The 25,120-nt window shown below is 47.5% G+C and overlaps 1 protein-coding gene across 4 annotated transcripts in view; it reads right to left on the reverse strand.

Moving 5' to 3' along the window:
• The window catches only part of TTLL11 (tubulin tyrosine ligase like 11), a 256,312-nt gene that overhangs the window by 55,620 nt on the left and 175,572 nt on the right, over positions 1-25,120 (reverse strand). The window contains exon 1 of one of the 4 annotated variants that reach the window (XM_043469456.1): positions 13,315-13,421. The exons of 2 other annotated variants lie outside the window; for them this stretch is intronic. In XM_043469456.1, the coding sequence (XP_043325391.1) occupies positions 13,315-13,397 (83 nt within the window). In that variant the 5' untranslated portion in view covers positions 13,398-13,421. Of the gene's footprint in view, positions 1-2,633; positions 2,652-13,314; positions 13,422-25,120 lie in introns of those variants that run through there. One more of the 4 variants, XM_043469457.1, reaches the window with a different exon arrangement.

Consider the following 25,120-nt stretch of genomic DNA (forward strand, 5'->3'; position numbering starts at 1 on the left):
ACCACTAGCACCACCTGGAGGCATCCTTCCCTCTTTTTGTAAAGGCTTTTTCCCAAATTATCCACATGAGAAACACTCATCTTTCAAATCTGAGATTCTGGATCACCCTTTCCAAAAAACTTCCCATAATTTCCAGAGTTAAATCAACCACGCCTTGACATAGAACGTTATAGGCTTTGTACAGCATCATCATCGTTGTCATCATCGTCACCATTATTTTTTCTTCAGAGTCATTATCGCAATTACACCTACGTGGTTATTTGTGCAACTGTCTCTTTGATGACTGTTTCTCTCACCCCAGGCTAAAAGCCCAGGAGGATGGCACCTACAGTTTGTGACTGTAGCCCCCACACAGTTCCTGACACACAGTAGGTGTTCAAAATAACTGGCAGTGAATATAGTCATCCTCTCAGTGAGGACCCACGACCATGCTATTCAGCCCCAGTCAACATCTAAGGATGCTGAAGCTTTGAGAGGTCGAGTCAGCTGATTAAGTGATGGAGCTGGGACTGGAACCCAGCAGCCTAACTCCTGAGGTCACATTTTTAACCCCTGCTCTGCCACACCCCTCCTTCTGGTTGCCAGAATGAATCTTTCTCCCACTTTTTCTCTCCCAGTGACTGGGAAGATCCTGTCTACGTTTGGGGAGAACAAAGATTTCCTGGAAGCGACAGCGAGGCACTGTCTGTATGACGGTTGTAATTAGTGGTTGTATTAGCCTCTGTTTTACCACCTCCAAAATTAGCAGAAAAGGCCAACTTGAGCTTGCGTCGTGTAGTTCTGCTAATGAAGGGATCCTTTTAATTACACACTCAGAGCCTATCTGCGACACAAAGCATTTTAATGCTTAAACACAGCTCTGCACCAAAGTATAGGGCTGCGTGAGTCCAGACAATAAGTGGGAAAACTCATGTGAAGAAGTCATCCTTGGCCCAGACTCTAATTCTTCTTGGCATTCAATTTCATCCAAATCCAGTTCCTTTCCAATGTAATCCTAATTCCCTTTTGTATACAGTGTACACCCAGTGAACCCTTATTCAGGGATTCAGTAGGCATATCCTGATCAAATATCCTTTTTCCTCCAGATTTCAGATGAAATCTGTTCGCTTTGTGAATTTCACTTGTCACAGACTTGCAGGGCGGCAGCTGGCCAATCTCTGCTGAGCGGGTGTTGAAAGCAAAACCATTCTCGCTCGACCCTGCCCCAGGGGCTCATGGCATTTGCAACCAACTTCGCAAGACAATTCTGTGTGTGTTCCTCTGCATGCAGTTTTCACTAGGGTCAGTGAGGACTCATGGAGCTGGTCCCATAGGCCTCTCTCAGGCCAGGCCTCCCTGACTTCAGATTTGTGGTTGGTCAGGAAAAGGGAGTAATTAATTGAGCCAGGAACTTTCTTGTGCCTTGATCATCCTGCCTAAGCCATGCTGAGACCTTAGGACAGATATATTAACATAAACTCTGGAATCATGCTTGGGCCAGAATCCTTGCCCTGTCCATAACTAGCTGATGACCTTGGGAAAATGTCTTAACCTCTTTGTGCTTTGGTGTCTTTATTCCTATAATGGGGATGAAAATTCTACCTGTTGTGATGATTAAATGGGCTAATATATGTAGAGCATTTAGAAGCATGCCCAGTGTGCCGTAAGCACTCAAGAAGTAATAGCTCTTGTTATCTATCTATCAGATGAAGTTGAGCTCAGGAAAAATAAAGCGTACTCAAGGTCACGCCCTCAGCCCCCCCACATGGTTATCAGTTGGTGATCTGGGTCTGTGTGACTCCCAAGAGTCTGTTTTTTTCCCAGGCTTCCAGCGAAGTTGGGCAGCTCTGGGGGGTTCTCAAGCCCTCCACTAGGACTGGAATCACAGCCCTTGCTGGGTGGAGCATGACCTGGAGAAAGTCACTCTGTGCTGAGCCCCTCCTGGCCTCAGGGTGAGCAGCTGGCTTCTGCTGTTACTGCTCCAAACAGACTGCCCTCTCAAAAGTTACCAGGGACCTCCACGTACCCCTAACCCCCTGCTGCTGCTGCTGCTAAGTCACTTCAGTCGTGTCCGACTCTGTGAGACCCCATAGACAGCAGCCCACCAGGCTCCCCCGTCCCTGGGATTCTCCAGGCAAGAACACTGGAGTGGGTTGCCATTTCCTTCTCCAATGCAGGAAAGTGAAAAGTGAAAGTGAAGTCGCTCAGCTGTGTCCGACTCTTCGCGACCCCATGGACTGCAGCCTACCAGGCTCCTCCATCCATGGGATTTTCCAGGCAAGAGTACTGGAGTGGGGTGCCATTGCCTTCTCCTCCTAACCCCCTGACCTTTCCTTAATTCAGTTTCTTCATAGTGTTCGATGCAGTCAGTCACTCTCTTTCTGCAACTCTCGTTCTAAGCCCCTGCATTCTCCCAAGTGTTTTTCCATCCTGTGCTTTTCTTCTTCTGAGGACCCTTTGTGGTAGATGGCCTGCTTAGCCTCTGTCCTTGACCTGCTTCCTGCCCGCCGAGTCTCCCTGGGTGATCTCAGTTACACGTGGAGATATGTGTGGCCCCCGAGTCCGGGAACCTGTGTCCTGCTAAACCCTGCTCACCAGCAGCCAGGCCCCAATCCTGCTCCTCCTGCAAAGCTTGCTTCCCTGATCCCTCCTACCTGAAATACTCTCCTCTGGATTCCCCACAGCACTTCACTGGCAGCCGTCTTGTGAAATGTGTCATCTTCTGGACTTATACGATGGCCATTGAAGTCTGTGGCTTTTTTCCCCCTGAGACTGAGTTTGCCAAAAATAGAATCCATGTTTATTCCCAGTACTCTACATCTAATAGGTGATGAAAAAAAAAAAAAAAAGACATGCTGATAAATGACTGTGCAAGAACCGTATTCTTTTAGACAAATAACATGAAGAATTTGCTGTAATTTTGCCTGGAGGCAAGAAAACAGGCAGGGTGAACTCTGGGTGTCATTTTCAGCTTCGGGTTCTCTGAAGCCACTCTTAGGGCAATAATGCAACAGTAATAATTTGTGATAACAAGAATATTAGTCATTCTGGTTCCACACCTTACTAAGCCTATGGCTTTGGGGAAATGGCTCTATTGTCCAGCCTCCATTTCTGTTCTGTAAAATGGAGACAGACAGTAGAATCTCGCTTGCAGGGGTGTGGACAGATTCAATGGGGGGATGTAAAATGAGGGGCTAGCATCTCGGCCAGGGCTTAGTAAGTGAGAAAGTGATGGTAATTGTTATCATTCACTTGACTCGTATTCAGTGAACATCCCCCCTCAAAAATCATGGACAGGGACTATCCTAGTGGTCCAGTGATTAAGAATCCACCTTGCAATTCAGGGGATGTAGGTTCGATCCCTGGTCCTGGAACTAAGATGCCACATGCCGTGGGACAACTAAGCCCATGTGCCGTAACTACTGAACTCACTGCTACAACTAGAGAGGACATGCAATGCAACAAGGGATCCACATGATGCAATGAAGATCCCATGTGCTGCAACTAAGACACAATGCAGCCAAATCAATTAATTAATAAAATACTTTTAAAAATTCATATAAACTAAAAAAAAAATCATGGACATCAGGTCAGCTCAAGTCCAACCTCCTCCAAGAAGATGAAACTTGCTTCCTCCAACCCTCAACCCTTTTTTCCTCCAAGAACTTCAGTCCTAACAAAACTATATTTTTTAAAATGCAGCTAATAAATTAGGCATGCATATTAGTAATCAGGTCCAGAGAGAAAGTCTACTTTTTTTTTCTTCATGCAATTTGAATTCCCCCAACAGAAAGTTGTTGTCAAAATCCATTAAGGTATTTAATTTCTCTTGTCATTGCCTAATTCCCCAAGCAGGCATCCAGACAGTTTGCAGCGGTGTTTCTCACAGAAGTACTAAATGTTTCGTTATCATGGTACGTTTTTTAGATGATGTCTCCCTGATGGCTCTAGAGACCCCGAAGAGATCATGTAAGTTCAAGTACAAGGTTATGGTGGGGTGTCAGAGGGGCAACAGTTGTAGGGATTACGTAGCAAGCAGGTCTGGGTTTGAGCTCCAACACAGCCACTTGCCAGCTGGGTGACCTTGGGAAAGGTACTTAACCTTTCTGAGCATCAGCTTTCTCATTTGCAAAAGGGGACAATAATATCAATGCACAGGGTCATAGTGAGCACTAAATGGAAACCGAATATAAAGAAGCTCATAAAATGCCACACGTATACAAGGCAGCTTAAAAATCCCAGCGACTTGGACACATACAGACTGGGGTCTGAAGGCCACGGTGCCCACCCACCACCCTTCACCGAGGAGCAGGGTACTCATCATGTCACAGTGGCCAGAACCATCGCATCCTGACACTTTCCCCTTTCACAGTGGTCTCTCCAGGCGCCTGTTCAAATAAATTAATCTCCCCACTTGACAACCTCACCTGGTGGGAGGGAAAGGTTTCCATGTCAACGGGAACATGGTGGGGAACCCCCTCCAAGAAAGAAAACAGAAGAGAGTCTGTTACTTAGTTTCCCTGAAACTAAGAGCCGAAGTCAGGGCTGGCCTCTTTCTTGGTCGTCATGGCAACAATGCTGGACGGACCCCCATCCCGCAGACACAGGAGCTGGAGGGCGAGTAGGACTCATGGGCGGTGGCGCCCAGGCATGGGGACGGCACAGCAGAAGCACTCCGCGAGGTCCACGAGAGAAGAGTTCTGCCTGCTTTTTCAAAAATCAGAAACCGGTGGCAAAAGTACTCCCCTCGCCAGGGACTGCAGAAATTCTAGTTTTTATCATACGGTTCCTTGGGTGATGATGAATAGATTTAGAGTCCACCATCAGAGCCAGTTCAAACTTAGTGAACGAGCAGTTATTACTTCCCCAGCCATGACACAGAGCTAGGAAGCTTGCCCCTGTGCCTCTCCTGTCGTGCTTGGGATCAGGGGACGTGACTAAGGCCCTCGCCTGCTGCCCTTTGCTAACGGTTTGGTGTGCAATCTCCGCAGCGATGTCCCATCCGTGATCTAATGCAACCCGAGCAACAGCTTGGGAAGAAAATGCAGCATGCCCATTTTACAGGCAGGAAAATGGAGTGCTGTGACCACGAACCAATGCGTGTGAACATGACTTTCATTTTCTCTTTTCTAGTTTGCTCTCTGCCCCTTCCCACAAAATGATTTAATCTCTGACAGCACTTGAACTTGGCAAACATGTTCTGTTCTTTCCCTCACTCTTAAGCTCTGTGTAGCTTTTAAAAGTCACCTTCTGGACTTCCCTGTGGTCCAGCGGTTAAGAATTCCCCTGCCAATCCAGGGGACACTGGTTCGACCCCTCGTCGGGGATGATCCCACACACCGTGGAGCCACTAACTCCTTGCGCCGCAGCCACTGAAGCCTACGTGCCTAGAGCCTGTGCTCTGCAACAAGAGACATCACTGCAGTGAGAAGCCCGAGCACCGCATCTAGAGGGTAGCCCCCCGCTTACCACAACTAGAGAAAGCCCGAGTCCAGCAAGGAAGACCCAGCACAGCCAAGAAAATGAATAAATAAAATAAAAACAAAAACCAAATAAAAGTCACCTTTCTAAGTCCAACACCTGCCAGTCAAATCTACCCAGATGTCCCCCTTGCATCTAAGTGCAATAGAGTTTATTCCCTACCTATCTCCCATCCCCTGCCTCAACCAGCTTCTTGCTGTTTCCATATTATTATTGGCAACTTCATCCTCCCAGCGAGCCAAGTTCAAAACCCTAAAGTCAGCTTCGGCTTCCTCTTCTTCTTCACCCTGGCTTCTGGGACCCTAAACAGAAACCTCCCACTGTCCTTCTTTCATTGAGGATCTCTGATTCGAATATTTGAGGAGTTCCTACAGGTGGAAGCATGGAGCATGGTGGTTATGGGCAGAGCCTAGGGAGTCAGGGTGCCTGGGATCTTACTGATTTCAGGCCCCTCTCATTTGGCCCCACCACAGCCTTTGGAGAGTATTGCTATTCTTACTATGATGCCCATCTTCCACATGGCTCACTTTCCCTTTGAGACACAAGAGTGTTGACATAACTTGCCCAAGGTCATCCGGATCGATGGGACTCCCTCATAATCAACATGCAAAGCTCCTTCCCACCCAGTTGCAGGTTTCTTAAGACCAGAGACCTGCCTCACAGTGTCTGGGGAGGGAGACACTGACTGAGGGTCCCTCAGAGCCAGCCAGCCGGGGTCTACTCCCCACAGCAACCCTTTCTCACTGAGTGGCCTTGGAGACACAACCAGATAATAGCTAGAGGTCTGCAGCGAGCCAAATAGTGGCAATACACCCCTGGAATCTGTCAATGTGACCTTATTTAGAAAAGGGTCTTTGCAATTATAATCAAGCTAAGGATCTTGAGATTATCCTGGATCTAGAGTAGGCTGTAAGTCTAGTGGCAGATATCCTTTGAAGAGAAAGGCAGGGGGACATTTGACATAGACACACAGAGAAGATGCTGCTGTGTGAAGACAAAGGCAGAGGTTGGAGTGATACTGTCACAAACCAAGAAACGCCACTCAGATCTGGAAAGAGCAAGAAAAGACTCTCCCTTCGGGCCTTAGGAGAGAGCACAGACCTGCTGGTATCCTCAGATTTGAGACTTCTTCCCTCCAGAACTGTGAGAGAGCACGTTTGTGTTGATTCAAGCCACCAAGTGGGTGACAAACTTATTACAGCAACCCTAGGAAATCAGGACGAGGTCTCAGTTTCCTCATCTCTGAAATGGGTGACCTTGAACAGTTACTGTGAAGTAATGTTCCTGAAAGCAACGAGAACAGTGCCTGGTGCACCGGAGGTCCTCGATAAATGGTGGTTGGACCAAATGAAATATATTCTGAGTCATTATCTTGGACACTTCTCCCCAGGGCACACCTGGCTGGCTGCCTCTGTCTACAATAATCCCAGCCTTGTAAAATGTTTAGCTTCAGAACCCAAGAACCAGAAGGAGGAGCCACAGGGAGTCTCTCCTCTGGCCTAGGTGCCTGGGGGTGAGGTGGGCAGGGGGGTCGGGGAGGGGGTGGCATGGACAGGAAGCCAGCTGGGAGGTATGTGCCCTTGTGAGGCTGGTAACCAAGCATTGGCCCATTGCCAGCTCTGATGAGGCTGTCACAGTAGGTTTTACAAAACCTCTGTTTCAGGAACAAGCCGATTCTTTCGGGCGAGCTCCAGAGATAATAGTACGCTTTCCTAGACAGAGCCATGACATGTTCACTGAAGCTGAATATTTCTAAATGTGACCAATTTCTTAAGTGGCAGAAGCCCATCAGACTCTTCAAGAACATGGATTGCGCGTGGGCAGCCGGAGCGGTGTCCTATGCCATTCCAGGCCTGGGGCCGCCTCTGCTCTGGCCTATAGGGAAATGATCGGGGGTAGACGGGCAGGAGGTACTAAGCGCTCAGACTCTGGTCCCTCTGAAGGTCACACCTACTTCTGCAAGGGGGTCGGGTTCCTCGGGTCCATGCATATGGATGGTGGCCAAGGCTGAAGGATAACGTGCTGTTTATCTTCCCCCTACTTGGGTTGGTTACTGAGAATTTGACTGGGTAACACTATGACGGTGCACATACCAAAGATGCCCAGGCCCTGAACACAGTTTTGCTGGTTTTGACTCCATTCCAGCCTGAGAGAAGAAAGCTCAGGTGTGGTGTCCCATGTGAAATGAGCAGATGGCGCCATGGCATGAGATACAGGGAGGACCAGAAGGCAGACAGCAATCAGGAATGTGCTGGATGCAGTCCTGCAGGTCGAAGGGCAACGAAGCAGACTCCCTGAGACCCTCCAAGCAGGTGGCTCCCCCAGATGAGACACACAAGTGGTCCACAAGCCGTGCCCAGCTCCCAGTTAGCTCAGAGCTTCCCCGGCAGAGGAGTCTCTGCCTCTAATCCTCGCAGCTTTGGCCTCCCATCTCTACTCAGGATCTCTGCATCCGAGGCTCTTCTTGACATTCTCCCCTTCCTCACTAACCTGCTGCTGGGGCCCCAGCATCCATGGGTCAGGCCCATCCTGGCTGGTCACTAAACTCCCAAGACCAGGTTGTCTGATTGATCACAGAAGGCTGTGACTCTGGTCCAATTTCCTTGAATATCCTGCACGCTGTTCCCAAAGGGAGCACTGGGGCAACAGAATCAAGGCATTTCGAAAGGAAATAGCTTCAAGTCAGAGACTGGCAAGTTCAAGGTCCTCATTTTGTAAGTAGATAAAAGACTGAGCTCTGGAGGTAGGAAATGATTTATCCAAGGTTTCCTGGCACTTGGGTTTTCACGGACGGTAAGAATGCAGGTTTGCCAACTGCTCTTGCAATTTGCTGGGACAATGTCCTTGGCCCTTCCTACAGCCCGGGTCAGCTCTTTGCAGCTGGGGCCCCTCTCTGACTCACTGCTGGCTCTGTGGCAATAGCTCAGGGCCAGGCCCAGACCAGTGGCCCCATGACTATTACTGAGACGTGGTTGAATGGGTCTCTTTTGTAAGACAAATCAAGAGACTGACGTGTTAGTGAAACCAACACAAAGGTGTGATTTCAGGATTCTGCGAACAGCTAGACTACCAGAAGGGAGGTGCTGTTTCTACCTACAAAATAGTGCGGAAATCAAGAAAAAATGTTAAATTTACAAGTCATGTCACTGTTCATTTTTCCCTTGCCTAACTGTCATCTCAGGTCCACACAGTAATAACCTCTGTTTATTAGAGGCTATGGCATCCAGGTGTGATTGAGTGTTGCCCTGGTTGGGCTTCCTTGGTGGCTCAGATGGTAAAGAATTCACCTGCAATGCAGGAGACACAGGTTCAATCCCTGGGTTGGGAAGATCCCCTGGAGAAAGGACTGGCCAGCCACTCTAGTATTCTCACCTGGAGAATCCCAGGGACAGAGGAGACTTACAGGCTACAGTCCGTGGGGTCAGACATGACTGAGTGACTAACACTCTCACTTTTCCTCCCAGTCCGGTAGGAACTCTCACCTTTCTTTATAGGTGGACACTGAGGCTCAGGCAAGTTAAGTGGTTTGTGATCCAAGGTCACATAACTCACAAGCGCTGGACCATGGATTCCAGTCTGTGCTGTTTTACCAAAGTCAGGGCATGCTGACATAAGAACAGTAATAAAATGTAATGAGATGTAAGGAGAATTTTCTCTCTGCCAGGTCTGTGATGTGTATGAGCTCATCTAATCCTCACAACTACACCGTGTTTTTCCTCTCCTGAGGGAAAACAGGCCCAGAGATTTAAGGAACTTTCTCTGGTGACCCCAGCCAGTCTAGGAGATGGGAAACAGCTAGAGGCAGAGAGCTCAGGATAAGAGGTAAGGGTATGAGAGGACCCTTGGAAGGGGGCTAGGCTTGCTGGTTGTGGGATTTGGGGCAAACTGCTTTAAAAAATATTTTTTAGTATTTTCATAAAATTTACAAATGTATGGATATAGTACCATGAAGTACATTCATATTATCATGGAACCATCACCACTGTCCATCTCTAGAACTTTTTCATCTTCCCAAACTAAAACTCTGTACCCATTAAATACTAACTCCCCATCTCCCACCCCCCTCCACTCTCATTCCTGGCAACTACCATTCTGCTTTCTGTCTCTATGAACCTGACTCCTCTAGGGACCTCTTATAAGTGGAATTAGGCAGCATCTGTCTTTTCATACCTGGTTTATTTCACTCAGCACAATGTTCACAAGACTCCTCTGTGTGACAGCTTGTGTCAGAATTTCCCTCCTTTTAAAGGTTAAATAACATTCTATTGTGTGTATAGACCACATGTTGCTTATCCAGTCATCTGTCAGTGGATACCTGGGTGACTTCCACTTTTTGGCTATCATGAATAGTGCTTCTGTGAACATGGGTGTGTGTGGACAACTGAGGCTCATCTTTTGGGGTCTTCTACCCCAAACCTGCGGAGAAGGCAATGGCAACCCACTCCAATACTCTTGCCTGGAGAATCCCATGGACGGGGAGCCTGGTAGGCTGCAGTCCATGGGGTCGAGGAGGGTCGGACACGACTGAGCGACTTCACTTTCACTTTTCACTTTCCTGCATTGGAGAAGGAAATGGCAACCCACTCCAGTGTTCTTGCCTGGAGAATCCCAGGGACGGGGGAGCCTGGTGGGCTGCCGTCTGTGGGGTCGCACAGAGTCGGACACGACTGAAGCGACTTAGCAGCAGCAGCAACCCACACCTGAGCCTCCAGCTTTGTCCAAATGCAGAGGCCCATGCCTGGGTCAGAAGCCAGAGAGAGGTCCATTGTCCCTCACCCCCACATTGAGTAGTCCGGCCTTGTCCCATCACCTTGATTCACCCACTCTGCCCATCCCCACTGCTTGCTCCGTAATCCAAGCCGCCATGACCTGTCACCTCATCGGCGGGTCGCCTGAATTCCAAAAGCCCCTTCGCCAGTCTCCTAGCTTCTAACCTTCCCTGCTGACACACCCTCCGTGTCACAGCTAAGTTGCAGATCTGAGCATGTCCCCCGAGACCCTACCCTGGGTCTCCCCCTCCTTTCCTTCCAGTGCTTGTGGTGACAGCCCCTCCTCAGACAGGCCTTCCTGACCTCCCTGCTCACAGCTTTAATCCGCACTTCCCCAGTGCCCCGAGTCCCTTCCTTGCTTCATTCTCCACAGCACTCATCACCATCTACCAGAATAGAAACTGTACTCATTTATTTTGTTTATTGTCTGCTTCCTGCCCTTTCACCCCAGTAAACTATGTCAGTTGCGCACAGGTGGGGATTTTCGATGCTTCTTCACTAATGACTCCTCGGTCCTGGCACAGAGCTGGCGCTCAGCAAATACTGGCTGAGTGCAGGAATGCGTGAATGGCCAGCCGCTCTCGGCCCGCAGGTCAGAGCCTTCGCTCTCTGGCCTGGTCAAGTCCTTTCACGTTCTGGCTCTGTGTCCTGCTCCCGCCCATGTCCCACCACGTTCCTATGTAAACTCCAGGCAGACAGCACCGCTGGCCACGTCCACCTGCCGCCTGCTGGCCGAGGGCCTCTGCACGTGCTGTGGCCGCTGCCTGGAATGCCATTCCCCACCTCGCCCTTCACCATGCTTTACAACACCCCACTTCCGCCTCTTGTGGAGCCCTTTTCACATGGGACTATGATCAACCATTTACTTGTCCATAGCTGTTCCTAAACCACCAGCCCTGAGTGGGGAGGTCATCTTGCTCTCTTGGTTCCCAAGGCCGTGGCCCGAGCACACAGTAGGTGCGCAGAAAACGACTAGTGAGGAAGGGAAGCCAACCACTGGAGCCTCAGCTGCTTCACCCGTGAAACCAGGCACGGCTGGTCCTGCAGGTGTCCAAAGGTTAGAGACACCCATTACCGTACTACCTGCCACGGTGCCTGGCACACGGTGGGCATTTAACCCCTAGCAGCTCAGTCTCAGAATAAAGATGGTAAGGACTCATGCAGGATCTGCTGTTTCCATTGTTCTAGGAGCCTCTAGCTGAAGTCCTGCCATCATGTGCCACCTCTGGGGGCCACACCAGTAAGTGTCCGCCCCAGAGAGAATTCCTGTCCTGTCCTGCCTTACCCACATCACATTTTGGCAGCTGGCCCGCTGAGCAGAGAAAACCTCCAAGTCCGCCTTCATCTCAGAACCGACTGCATTTATAATCAGCATGTCGTGGAATTGAGCACTTCCAGGGACATCAGGAAGCAACTGTGCCCATCTCTCATTTTATACCTGAGGACACAGGTTCAGAGAGGTTGACTGACCTACCCACAGCCACACAGGTAGTTTGGGATTTCGCTTTTTCTGTCCTCAATGCAGAATTTCTCTCTGGTTGAACCTACTGGACCCTGAAGAACTTGATCATTTAGTCTTAAACTCTCATTTGGGTTAAATCTGGAACATTTTCATCACTATACTGATAATTGAAGAGAGCAGTTGTTGTTTAGTCACTAAATCATGTCCAACACTTTTGCAACCCCATAGACTGTAGCCCGTCAGGCTCCTCTGTCTATGGGATTTTCCAGGCAAGAATACCAGAGTGGGTTGCCATTTCCTTCTCCAGGGGATCTTCCCGACCAGGGATCGAACCCAAGGCTCCTACATTGGGCAGGTGGATTCTTTACTACTGAGCCACCAGGGAAGCCCAATTGAAGAGAGAGGGGCGCGTTTTTACTTTGTATAATCTCCCAACAAGCAGCATCAAGTTAGTTTTAAATGCTGGGCAATGTGTTTACCAAGAACCTTCTCTGCTATTCAAACAGACAAAACAGAGGTGAACCTCTCACTCTTACTGTCTCCCTAGACAGACGACCTGCTATCAACACAGGGACGGCAGCGTCCTACCACAGACACTGCTGCTCTCCTGGAATGAGCCCCTCCGTGGAGAGTCCCATGGGGAACACCTCTGCCGTCTGCCCTTGAGCTTGGGCACAGGAGCTCGAGGCTCAGCTGTTCAGGTGGAAGGACGCAGCATCAGCAGGCTTGTGGAGCCCAGGAGCCCAGCGTGTCGGCAGAAAGATCAGGGAGACAAGTGAGGGGTGGCCCCGGCTGGAAGTGAACCCAGAACTCCCCTTCACTGTGAGTCATTAGCCACCAACAGACTAATTCACAACCTCTGGTCCCAGAGGAAATCATTACTCCTAATTATTATTATTAGGCATAATGACTAATTAGTAAAAATAGCTACCATTTACTGGGTGCCAACTTATGCCTGGTACTTAATGCATATTATTTCTTTTTCCCCCCGGTTTTATGCTTCTTGGTTTTCTTTCTATCTTTCTAATTATAAAGTCAATATATGTTCATGGGAAAAAATATTTAAAGACACGGAAAAGCAGAGAAAGGGGAAAAATATTCACCCTTTGTTTCCACCCACACACCGCTAGCCACTGTTAACACAGTGGTGTTTTCTTCTCAGGATTTCTCCTCTGTCTGTCTGTCTATCCATCTCCATGTGAGTGTGTAAATGTACGTGTGTGCGGTATATAAGGTTTAACATAGCTGTCATCATATTTTTACAAAAAATTACTTTGAACTCTCAAAGGGATCCCAGGAGTTGGGTCCTAGTAACTCCATTTGACAGATGAGGACCTCCAGACTCAGAGAGGATAAGGAACTTGTCCAAAGTCACACAGCAGATAAATGGCAAGAGAGGGGTTCAAATCAAGTCTCTGTGTCACCAAAACCGGTCTTTCCCCCACTCTGCTGTGTTGTTTCCTGCTCATAAAGGGAGAATCAGGGATAGTTCTGATTCCATCTCAACCCCTGCTACGCCAACTCCTCTGCCCATGCCAGATGGACCACCCTCTACTGGGAGACATGGCTATAGGTATGGGAGACACAGGCAACTCCAGCTATGTCCACTCAACTGGCCAGTACCTGACTATGGAAAGCTTCGAAAGCTGAAGCTTCAATGAAGACATTCTTTCAGAAACTGGAGAGAATCTGTTTTTTCTGTCCATATAGATATCTGGAAAGCTGCAATAAGAAAGCATAATGAACTAGTTTTTGCAAACCATTTTGCATGAGACAAATACAAGTAACTCCTACAGAGTAGGTGCTGGGGGGCTTGGAGGGCCTCCCCTGACCTGGCCTGCAAACATCCGTGGGGAGAGAACAGTGAGGACCTGGAGACCATGTTTGTGAAAATGGTTTGAACAAAACCGTAGGTCCTAAACATCCTTAAGTTGACACCGAGCAGGTTGGCACGTGGCACCTCCTCTGTGCTGAACCCTGGCACAGGGCATCCAAAATCGATAAGGCACAGTGTCTGCCTGCAAGGAGCTCATGACTGGCACAAGGAGAGAGCTCCCGAAGGCTGTGGACAGTGCCGAGACACAGAAACCTCTTCTGTTCCCCAAACCTCAAGGGCAGATTCCTAAAATATTTAAGATGGGTGAATTCATGGTGGAGAAGAGAAGTTAGGAGGACCAAGGGTGGGAACAAACTGATCAAAGACCTTTATGAAAATCCTCTGTTCATCGAAAGAAAATAATAAAGGGTGAGGACTAAATAATACCCATTAAGTTGAGCTTCTATATCTTAAATTTAGGAACAAGAAGTTGTCACACTTTGTCCCCTAGATGGTTTTCAGGATCTTTCTCCCTTCCTTTTTGAACAAGATGCCTGGAATCTTTTTGGCTTTGCTGCGAAGCAGTGTTTACGTGGAGCCTCATTTCTGTGTTATGTTTCTGTGTGTGTGTGTGTGTGTGTGTGTGTGTGTGTGTTCCAGCACCTAAAGCTTCAGACATCTCTAACTGAATATCCAAGAGTTGTTGAATTCTACCTTCTGGATCCTAGCAGAGCCACAGGAAGCTGTGAGTGTGAAAAGCTTGGAATGTTCCCGCCTTCAGTTAGGTGCTTAGATACTCAGCAATTTTCCAACATGCCTGCCCCCACATTCTCGTCCGTAATTAGCGCAGGGGGACTTCAGCCCCACCTCCTACCTCCAGGCCAAAGAGCCCACCCCATCGCCCCCTCACCAGGGCATCCTCCTGACACGTGTGTGGGTGTCCAGAGTCCCCTGCACGGTCCCTCAGCGCCCTCGTCTCCACCGCAGCTGGAACTGCTACCGTTCCGGGCCGCCTTGCTCCTCTCCTTGGTCCCGCTTGGCTTCCCAAAGCCCAGACCTTTTTCTAATCATTCCCAACAGGAGTGACTCAAGCTTCTCATCTGTGGGAAGGGAAATGCCTGGACTCAGTGAGGGGCCGGGAGGGCCTGTGCGGGTAGCCGCATGGACCCCAGTGCAGTGGGAGCACAGCCAGAAGAGGAAGAGACACTCACCCTAGTCGGGTTCAGATCCCAACAGTGACGCTGAAATGCTGTGACTTTGGGCAAGTCACTTCGCTTTTTGACTTTCTATTTTGTCATCTTTAAAATATAGATTCCTGGATTGGGAAGATCCCCTGGAGAAGGAACTGGCAACCCACTTGAGTATTCTTGCCTGGAGAATCCCATGGACAGAGGAGGCTGGTGGGCTACAGTCCATGGAGTCACAAAGAGTCGGACATGACTGAGTGACTAGATGACATAAAAATATAGATAAAATTGCCCTTGCAAAGTTGTTGTGAAGATTAAGTGATACTTTGTATATATATATATATACATATATATATATATATGAAAATATATAAAATATGAGGTTATGCATATATATTTTTTATAAAATGTTATAAAACACTCATTTTGTACACACACACACACACACCCAGGTACAGACCGTGGCTGGCTTAGGACAATGACCAACTTCTCTGGGTTGGCCATGTCTATACTTCCTAAATCTGTCATGGAGAACAGAAGCCACAGTGTAATTGAAAGGATTAGGTAAATGTAAAATATTTAAAGGAAATACTGAGGTGCATTTTTTTCTTCTTTGCTTCAAATGGAAAGATATCCATTCCGTCACTTTATAGCAAGGGTTTTGCAGGTTTTTCAGCATAGCGCAGGGCCACCAAATCCGACATGGGCAAAGCACACAGCCCAACTCAGCTTCACACACAAAGTCTGAAATGAAACACAAGTGGCTGGAATTCCCACATTCATGACAGTGCTCTCTTTGGAAACAGCATGCTCTCTTTGAAGAAGATGCTCACAGCTAAGAATACTTTCACATTTCATAATGATCATTAAAGGGATATCTACAACAGCTCGGCTCATACATTATTATGTGTTTGATACTCTGCTCAATTAGACACATCAGCCAGCCCCTCGAAGCTGGAGTCCCGTAGTCCTGAGGCTCCACTGGCTGGCTCAGACCTGGCCAGCACCTGGATCCTCGGACACACGAGCCACAGTCTTGTTTCTGCTGTCAGCCTGGAATCCTCAGGCCTAAGCTGAACCTTAAGCTCTAGCAGCTCCCAGCCCCATCCGCATAGAGGAGGTCAGTTTCATTTGCTAGTTTCCCACTAGTTGGATGCCCTGACCGTTATCCCTGCCTACTTTTTAAAAATTTTATTTATTTATTTATTTTTGGCTGTGCCGGATCCTCACTGCTGCATGAACTTTTCTCTAGTTGTGGTGAGCTGGGGCTACTCTTCATTGCAGGGTACAGGCTTCTCATTGTGCTGGCTTCTCTTTGTTGCAGAACACAGGCTCGAGGGCGCACGGGCTTCAGTAGTTGCGGCTCCTGGGCCCAATAGTTGTGGCACATGGCACATGGTCTTAGTTGCTCCATGGTATGTAGGATCTTCCTGGATCATGGATTGAACCTGTGTCTCCTGTGTTGGCAGGCGAATCCTTTACCTCTGAGTCACCAGGGAAGCCCATTCCTGCCTCTACAACTTAGTCCTGCCAAGTCCTTACCTGCTTCCTCCACCTTCCTTACCACCTTCCTCCACCAGGGCGGCAGACACCATTGTCCACACTCCTTCGTGCTATCTGGGTCTAGCTGTGAATGATCTGAGCTCATGAAACCAGGAGGTCATTATGATTGGTTGCCTATGCCTGGCCTTCCATGCTCCTCTGGCCATCATAGACCCATAGCCATGGACCCCAATGAATCCAAGTCTGGTTGTGCTTTTTCATTTGAAAAGCTTTGCTAACTCTCTGTACCATGCTGCCCAGGGCCCCAGACCTCAGAATATACGTTCCTCTGATGTATGTTCCTACCCACTGGGTCAGGCTGTGGGGGTCCTTTCAAATATTGTTGGTGTTATTATTGAAAAATCATATCTCTTTGTAAAAGACACAAATAATGTAGAAATATGTAGGTAAGAGAAAAAAACTCTCATACATAATCTCACCATCTAGAAATGATCATTTTTAATATTTTGGTAAATTTTCTTCCCTTCTATGAATATAATTTTTTCACATAGTTGAGATCTTACTATGCATACAATTTTGTAGCCTGATTTCATATTTAACATTTTATTATTAGCATTTTGCCATATCACCAAAATTATTTATAGATATCTTTAATGATTGAACAACTATCCCCCAAGTTAATGGACATTTAGATCGTTTCGGATTTTTCACTACTTAGAAGAGCACAATAAATTGTTCTCACCATATAAAGACCCAGAAGTGAAATTTCTGAGTCAACAATTATTAACATTTTTAAGGCCTTCAATAGATAATCTGACTTTAGTCTATGACCCTAGTAAGTTACTAAGGAATAAATTCATAGTCTCCAATTCAAAGCTTTTCTATCTATAATCTTTTGTTTGCCCTGAAGTTAACTACTGAGATCACAATAAAATAGGATGACACATTTTTCTATTAATTTCAACACAAATATGGGTTTAAAAATATTTCACATAGGAGTGTGTGAAACTAGAAGTGAAGAGATTAAGCAATATTTTCAAGTGACCCACAGTCACTTTCCCAATAATGGGAAATAGTCATTGAGATTTGTATCTTTAATTATTTTTTAGACTTGTCTTCTCAATGCTATGAATCTGGGTCTGAGTCAGCACCCTAAACAACCAGAATTGGAAACAGTGAACTCTATTTTTGAGTTTCTTCCGCAGATTATGAACTTGGGATGTCAGCTGCTCAGAATCATTTATGTAATAAATTTTCCTTAATATCTGTCTTCCCATGAACCCTCCCTGGATTCCTCCAGGCAGAATCAATCACCCTTCCTCCCAAGCTCATCACCAGCGTCTCATTTAACACTTACTTCGGTCTTTTTGTATTTGAATTATTTGTCAAGTCGCCCACTCGGCTGGGAGCTCCTAGAAGGCAAAAGCTGGTGTGGTTCCCAAGACTAAGCATAGAAATCAACTCATAACAGGATGAGGATTGATGTTCAGCTTGCCGGTAAGCACGTGGGCTGGGCCTTGTTAGGAATCTGGTACACAGAACACTTCCAAAAGGGGAAATGGAAGGAGATCCAGTGCCAGCCCACAGGCCGTCCTCAGAGCAATGGCCAAAAGAAGAGAGTATTTCTTCTAAAATGTCCATGGTTCCAAAATGAAAGGAAAATTCACTGGTTATTTTACAGTTATTTATGGAGTACGTTCCAGATAGTAGGACTGTGCTAGGTGATGGGATCCAGGGAGGAATAAGAAGTTCTTCCTACCATCCCAGAGCTCATGGCAAAATCTACAACAAATAGAGGTTTCCAAGGGCTTCCCAGGTGGTGCTAGTGGTAAAGAACCCACCTGCCAGTGCAGGAGACATAAGAGACATGGGTTCGATCCCTGGGTCGAGAAGATCCCCTGAAGCAGGAAGGCATGGCAACCCACTCCAATGTTCTTGCCTGGAGAATCCCATGGACTGAAGCAACTTAGCACACATGCACGCATGGTCTTACTGAACAGTTATCCACAGGTGAGAGTAAGTATACATGCAAAAACCAACATAGGATAGAAGATCATCTGGTTTTCCATTAACTAAAGACCACCCCCTTTAGTCAGTTAGTGACAAATCATTCAAGATGCCTTCCAGCCAACTCCACGAGTCAGCCCTGGCCACATCTTGAGCGTCAGCTCACTCATTTCCATTCCGAAGTAACCTTCTAAGGATAAGTCAGACCTTTGAAATCTGCTAAATCTTACTGCAGATTCCTCTAGGGATTCTCACACGCATGCTGGTTTGCCATGAAAAATTTATTACTTCTAACCAAATGGATATTTTAAAATATGTTCTACATAATTGGGATAAAATGTCGAAGGCCTAGGGATAAAGATCCATTAAGAAGAGGCATGGTGTGGTGGAAAGTTTGGGAGTGAGATGGCTGGGGATAAAACCATCATCACCACGCTGCCAGTGAGTAACCCTGTGACACTGATAAGTTACTTAACCTTTGTGAGGTTCCGTGGTGTCATCTGTATAAAAGGGATAACCAAACATGCCACGGGAAGGAGAAAGGAGGAAAAGAAGAGGGAGAACAAAGAAAAGGGCCATCTGGGCAGGTGAGACGGATGCCAAGCATCCAAGCAGAGGGCACATGGACCACTTAAGAGGAGGGACAAGAAAACTTCTGGTGGGTGGAAGGATGAGCAGGAGGCGCGGGTGACTCAGATTCCCAGGCTAGCCTGAGTCCCAGGGAAGTCCGTTCCCCTCTAACCACCTCAGTTTTCCCATCTGTAAATTCCGCAGCCTAGAGTACGTCGCCTGAGAGCTCGTCCCAGTTCCTACATTTCATCAGACTCTTTGTTTCTCTCTTCTGAAGTGGGTGAGGCAGGGGACAGATATGCAGGTGAGGGCAGTGCCAATGCAGACCTACATCAAAATGGCACTCCCTCGGGCTTTCACGGGTCCAAGTTAGAAACCGCTACCCTAGCTCACCAAGTGTAAGATTTCATGCTCGTGAAAGAGCCTGCCACATGCTCGTGTTTCGTGAGCAAAGAAAAAACATCCATCTCCCATTCTGATGTTATTGCGTGGAAATTCATAAAATATTGAAGTGACTGATAAAGTCATTCTTCATGTCAGCAGTGGTTTTATCTACTTATCTCTACATTTGCCTGTCCATCCAGTCACAGGTCCCTTCAAGTACTCGGAACATCCATTATAAGGACCACCAAGTAGAGATGTGGCTTGTCACCTAGGAGCTGGGGTTCCAGGCTTTTCTCTGTGGCTTGTAGATGGCTGTCAACTACCTGTGTCCTCATATCGTTTTCTCTTCTGTGTGTGCCTGTGCCTGAAATTTCCTCTCTGTACACAGACGCCAGCCGTATGTATACAGACTCTGTATACAGACTACAGCCACCATAATGATCTCATTTTAACTTCATTATCCAATGCCCCTGTGCTCGGAATAAGGTCATATTTTCAGTTACTGGGGGTTACAACGTCAACACAAGTTTGTGGGGGGAGGGTGTGACACAATTCAGCCCATAGCAGGCAGTCAGTTTATTCATTCATTCGTTTGTCCGTTTGCTTGTTCATTCATTCTTCCAACCCTACTCAAGTACGTCACATGTGCCAGGCACTGAGACGGGTACTAGATACAAAGCTGAACAAGGGAGTTCTAGCTCTGGAGGAGCTCATGTTGGGTGAAGGCGTGACCTACCCTCAGAGAGTTCATTCCACACGGTGTAAGTGTGGATGGAGAGGTGGGCACAGGGACCGTGAGGGCACTCTGCTCCCTGGGGCTGCAGGGCAGGCTCCTGAGGCTCTCAGGTGACTGAGAGATGAAAGGCTTGGTTAGAGCCTTCTAGGTGGCAGAGAGCAAGAGAGGAAAGCCTGGATTCCACCCAAAGGAAACCACCTGTATAAACAAACTGAGCATGGGAGGAAAGAGCCCAGTCCTGGAACTCAAGAGATGGGGATGGAGCAGTGAGAGAGGAGAGATTTGGGGTATGGGCTGACCCAGGCCATCACCATGAGAATACCAGGTAGAAGAGAAATCTCCTCATCAGAAGTCAGGCACCCAACCCCCTCCTCCAGGTACTCAGAACACAACTAGGAGGCAAGTGAGGAGCCAAAATCAAGATCTCCAAGTTTAAGACCTAAAGTTCTGCCCTGTAAGTGGAAGGAGGGCCTCCTGGGGCCTCACTCCAAACCTATGTACTCTTACTTTACCCACACTTCTAACACACATGGCGCTCTGATTCTCAGATGGTCACACAGTACTGCTCAGCCAGAAAATTAATATTCATAGAAGGGATGAGCCAGGATGCCACAGCCACACAATCTGCCGTACATGAAGTGACAGCTGCCAGCCTGAAAATGGAGGAGGAAGCAGAAAAACTCTCTGGAGCTGATGCAAGACATCTCGGGGCTCTTCAGGGGCACCAATGCATCACAGAACAATCTAAAACCAGTTTGTGAAATCATCATTCAAGTAAAAAGTCAAATTCGCCTAAATGTATTTAAGAAGCTAATATTCCCAATAAAAGGGAAAGGGTTTAGTGCTTAAAGCATTAAACACAAGACCAATCAGAAAATATGGGGATCAAAGTCTCATTTCCCAGAGGGTCTCCAGCAGCCCAGGTTTCACTGTATTGAGAAGGACCAGCTGTGGCTGAACTGTACGTGCTCAGGGACTTCGTTTTCTGTAGGAAGCGACTTCAGAGATCACTTCAGCCAAATCTTCATTTTCAGATCCCAGAAAATGAAGCCCAGTGTGGGGAAAAGACTTGCCCAGAACTGCTCAATTAGAAAGGAACAGGGGGGCTTCCCTGGTGGCTCAGTGGTAAAGAGTCGTCCAGCCAATGCAGGAGATGTGGGTTCAATCCCTGATCTGGGGAAGATCCCACAGGCTGCAGAGCAACTAAGCCCATGCGCCACCAGGACTGAGTCTGTGCTCTAGAGCCTGGGAGCCCCAACTACTGGGTCCACATGCTGCCGCTACTGAAGCCCATGTGCTTAGAGCCCCTGCTCCACGACAAGAGAAGCCACTGAAGTAAGAAGCCCTCACACTGCATTGAAGAGTAGCCCCTGCCCATCTCAACTAGAGGAAAGCCTGTGCAACGACAAAGACCCAGCACATTCAAAAATAAATAAAATTATATATGTATATACACATAAAGGAACAGAGCCGGAGCTGGAGTGGGCTTCTCTGGACCCTGTTTCCCGGGACTTAGGGAAACCCCGGGATGAGCCCAACTGGGATGGCTCTGCAGAAGCAGAGCCAGTGATGTTTCCAAACAAGAGAAATCTGGAGGGCGTAGAGAAGGGAAAGGGGCACGTAGGGTTGCCAGGGTGGGGGTGGGGAATGCTAAAGACACACCTTAAAGATCCTTTCTGGGACTCCAAGCTTCTGTTTGTACTCATCACCTCACTGGATCCTTACAGCAAGGCTGGAAGCAGGGCAGAGATGACTACTCAACTTACGGACTAGGAAACTGAGGCCCAGGATGGGTAAGGAAACTGAGGCCCAGGGTGGGGAACTAGTTGGTCTGCACAATACAGGGTCAAGTGCAGGACGACATCGTAGAACTGTGGTCTCCTATCCTCTGTAGATTCTGAATGCTGGTAGTTTAAGAAGCCCCAACAGTAGGTCCATGGGGCAACCAATCTGCTTGCTTTGTGCACATGACCTTGGGTAAGTCTCATATTTGGACACTGTCTCTCAAGGCACATCTGAGATCACTTAACCGTCAGTTCGGCCAAAGTAGGTTATTTATCCGCTGTGAGCAGTGTGGCTTGGTTTCAATTCTCATCCTCAGAATAATAGTCCTCTAACATTCTGCCTCTGCAGTAACCATCCCTGTATTTTGTACAGTGCTTTTTAGAAGCTTTTCAACTCCTTCACAGCTTCCTCATCAGCTGAGTCTAACAGTTTGGAAAACAGTGCACTATCACTCCAGCTTCCAACCAAACACCAAATCTAGCCTGGGACAGCGGCGGTTTTCTTTAGAAAACATTTAACGTTAAAACAAAGGGTTGTGGGTTTGGAGAGAAACTGATGTTTTGAGCTGTCAAGACAGTTGAAAATGCGTGGGGAAACATTGTTTTTAAGATAATGCTTGTTTTGTAGGTAGGTACAAGTTCAGTGGGGTTTTTTTTCCCCCATAAATTAACATTTTTTAGATTACATAGGAAACAACACAGATACCTTTAATAGTCTCAAATATAATCATTGTTTTGACTAATAAGTCATTTTTGCAATACTAAAAAGGCAAATCATTAAATGTAACTATGCGGTTTGCATTTCTTTGTATTTTTAAAGGGCATGTGCTGGGTTTGTTCAATGACAGAGTCAGTGGTAATCATGTAGACATTTTTTTAATGGGTGAGGAAACTGGTTTTTCAACATTGGTGCAGGTTCTAATTGGTGTACAACTCTTTCACGATTACAGTGATGATCACACACCTATATCTGAATAAACCCTGAGACTTTGCCAAGTGTGTTCACCTCTGTACTACCCCTGGTCCTTGGCGACACTGCGAGGGAGGCAAGATAAAGATGCTCAGATGGGACGTCTGAGCATTTACTCAACAGACATCTGAGGAAGACACAGCACTCCTCCACCTGGGAGAAGTAGGTGAGGTCACAGGCCGGAAGGTGGCCCAGGGACTGGGGTCTGGCCATCTGGACTCCCTCTTCCAGTGCTTATTCAGCTCTACCACCTGTTTCCTCTCCGATCTGCAACTCCACTGAAGCAAGAGTTGGAGTTCCTTCTAGAAGATACACCTTCTGGTCTGAATGTTTTACACACCTCTGTGGGGTGTTGGGCACCCTGTGGTCCCTGCCCGGCCCAGCTGAGGAGTATTCAGTGCACTTCGAATCCAGCTCCCTAGAGGATGTGCCCGCATCAAGGGACACTCTGTCCTCATGGTTCTCCCTCCCTACTCCTCCCTGTCTGGAAAACCATTCTGCCTATAATCCTCCAACTTATGAGACCCCTCTCTACATGCCTTTGTCTTTGCCTAAGCCATCCCTGCTGGGCTTCCCTGGTGGCTCAGACGGTAAAGAATCTGCCTGCGATGCAGGAGACCCAGGTTCTATCTCTGGGCCAGGAAGATCTGCTGGAAAAGGGAATGGCTACCCATTCCAGTATTCTTGCTTGGAGAACTCCACAGACAGAGGAGCCTGCCGGGCTACAGTCCATGGGGTCGCAAAGAGTCGGACACGACTGAGCAACTAACACTTTGATTACATTTTTCTGCTCAGAAGGCCCCTCTCTGCCGAGATATCATGCCAGCCTCTCTATGTCATTAAAACTTGGCAGATGTCACCACTCCCTTCTCTGTGTCACACCTGTACCTGTTGGACTTGTCACCCTCAGCTGCGATTCTCTTATTTCTGTGTCTCAATCCCTTCTTGGGTCTGTGAGCACCTTAAGAGCGTTGGCTGTATTTTATGACTTTCTGCATCCTCAGCACTCTGTCTCGAATCTGGCATGATTCAGATATTCAACAACTACACGTATAAATAATATTAAGCATTTAGCAAGCACCTGGGAGGTGATGAGTTCTAGGCACTAACGTTATCTCCAACCTTCACAATGATCTTAGAAGGTGAGCATTATTCACCCCCTTTTACAGCTAGGACCTTGAGACTCAGAGGAAATATATGACTTGTTCAAGATCAGAGTCTGAAAAAAAGAACCAGTATCTGAAGACAGGTTTGTCTGCCTTCAACGCTCGGTCTACAACACCACTCTGACTCAGCTGGGTTTCCTTCACGGGGGTCTTTCCCGCAATGTTAATAAGGAATGCAATGACCCTGGTCACTGTTTCCATTCTCCACTCCAGAGAAACAGAGGTCAAGTCAAGGAGGGGGTTCTGTCTCTGATCTCCAGGTGATGCGTTGCTGATACCTCTCTTTCTGTTTGTTTTTTCCTAAGAGCACTTTCTACGGCATGGATCAGAACAATAAGATTTGAAGAACCTTGCTGCTAGTCATCTCGACTCCGAGTTTCATTTTATTAGGGAACAGCCTGACTGCTTCTGAAAATGGTCAAAGGCCAGATCTTACCGAGACTAATTATTTCTTTAAGACGTACAGATACATCCGTTGGTGAAAAGAAGACCAGGAGGCAAAGTTAAATTACATAGTACATCACTGTCCCCGGCCCATTCATCTTGCCACTCTGTCAGTGTAAAAATTTACAGCAGAGATTATCTCTTTGAAGGGGTTTGGGTCCTAGAAAACACAAGGTAAATTTTAAATAGATTTTTAATTTTAATGAAAGCTGCAGGGAATGCTGTTTATGTTGCGTATCTTTCATACCTGGTGATTAAGTTAATTTATGCTTAATGGAAAAGGATATTTCTAATCCCCAGACAGGCTTGACATCTGTCTAGGACTGTGTTTTTGGAAGCCTTAAGCTCCTTGTGATGGATGTAATAAAACCAAGATGCTACTCAACTGACACCTGAAGGCTGTGTGCAAGGAGGGCCAGGGACATTTCGTCTCTGCCCAGAACTTGTGTTGAAATAAAATCAAAGTCCCATGCATTTCATTCTGTCAGCCCTTAAAAAATCTTGTCTCCTACTCTTTCATGTTGTTCCTTGGGCAGGCCTGAGGGAAGGAAGCTGGGCTCTGGGGCTCTGGATGGCTTTGTGCTCCGTGAAAACTAGCAGTGCTGGAGCCCCTCCTCCATCTATGCGCCTATGTTCTGCACGCACTATCTCATGTAACTCTACAGCAATCCCGAAAGCGATCCTGACAACTATCATCCCCACTTTATATTTGGGGTTCTTTACCACTAGCACCACCTGGGAAGCCCATATTTGGAGAACTAAAGCTCAAAAAGGCGGTATAATCAGGACTTTCCTCGTGGTCCAATGGTTAAGAATCTGCCTTCCAATGTAGGGGACTCGGGTTTGATCCCTGGTCAGGGAA

This window comes from Cervus canadensis, chromosome 5 (genome assembly GCF_019320065.1).
Source record: "Cervus canadensis isolate Bull #8, Minnesota chromosome 5, ASM1932006v1, whole genome shotgun sequence".
In the NCBI taxonomy this organism is placed as follows: Eukaryota; Metazoa; Chordata; class Mammalia; order Artiodactyla; family Cervidae; genus Cervus; species Cervus canadensis.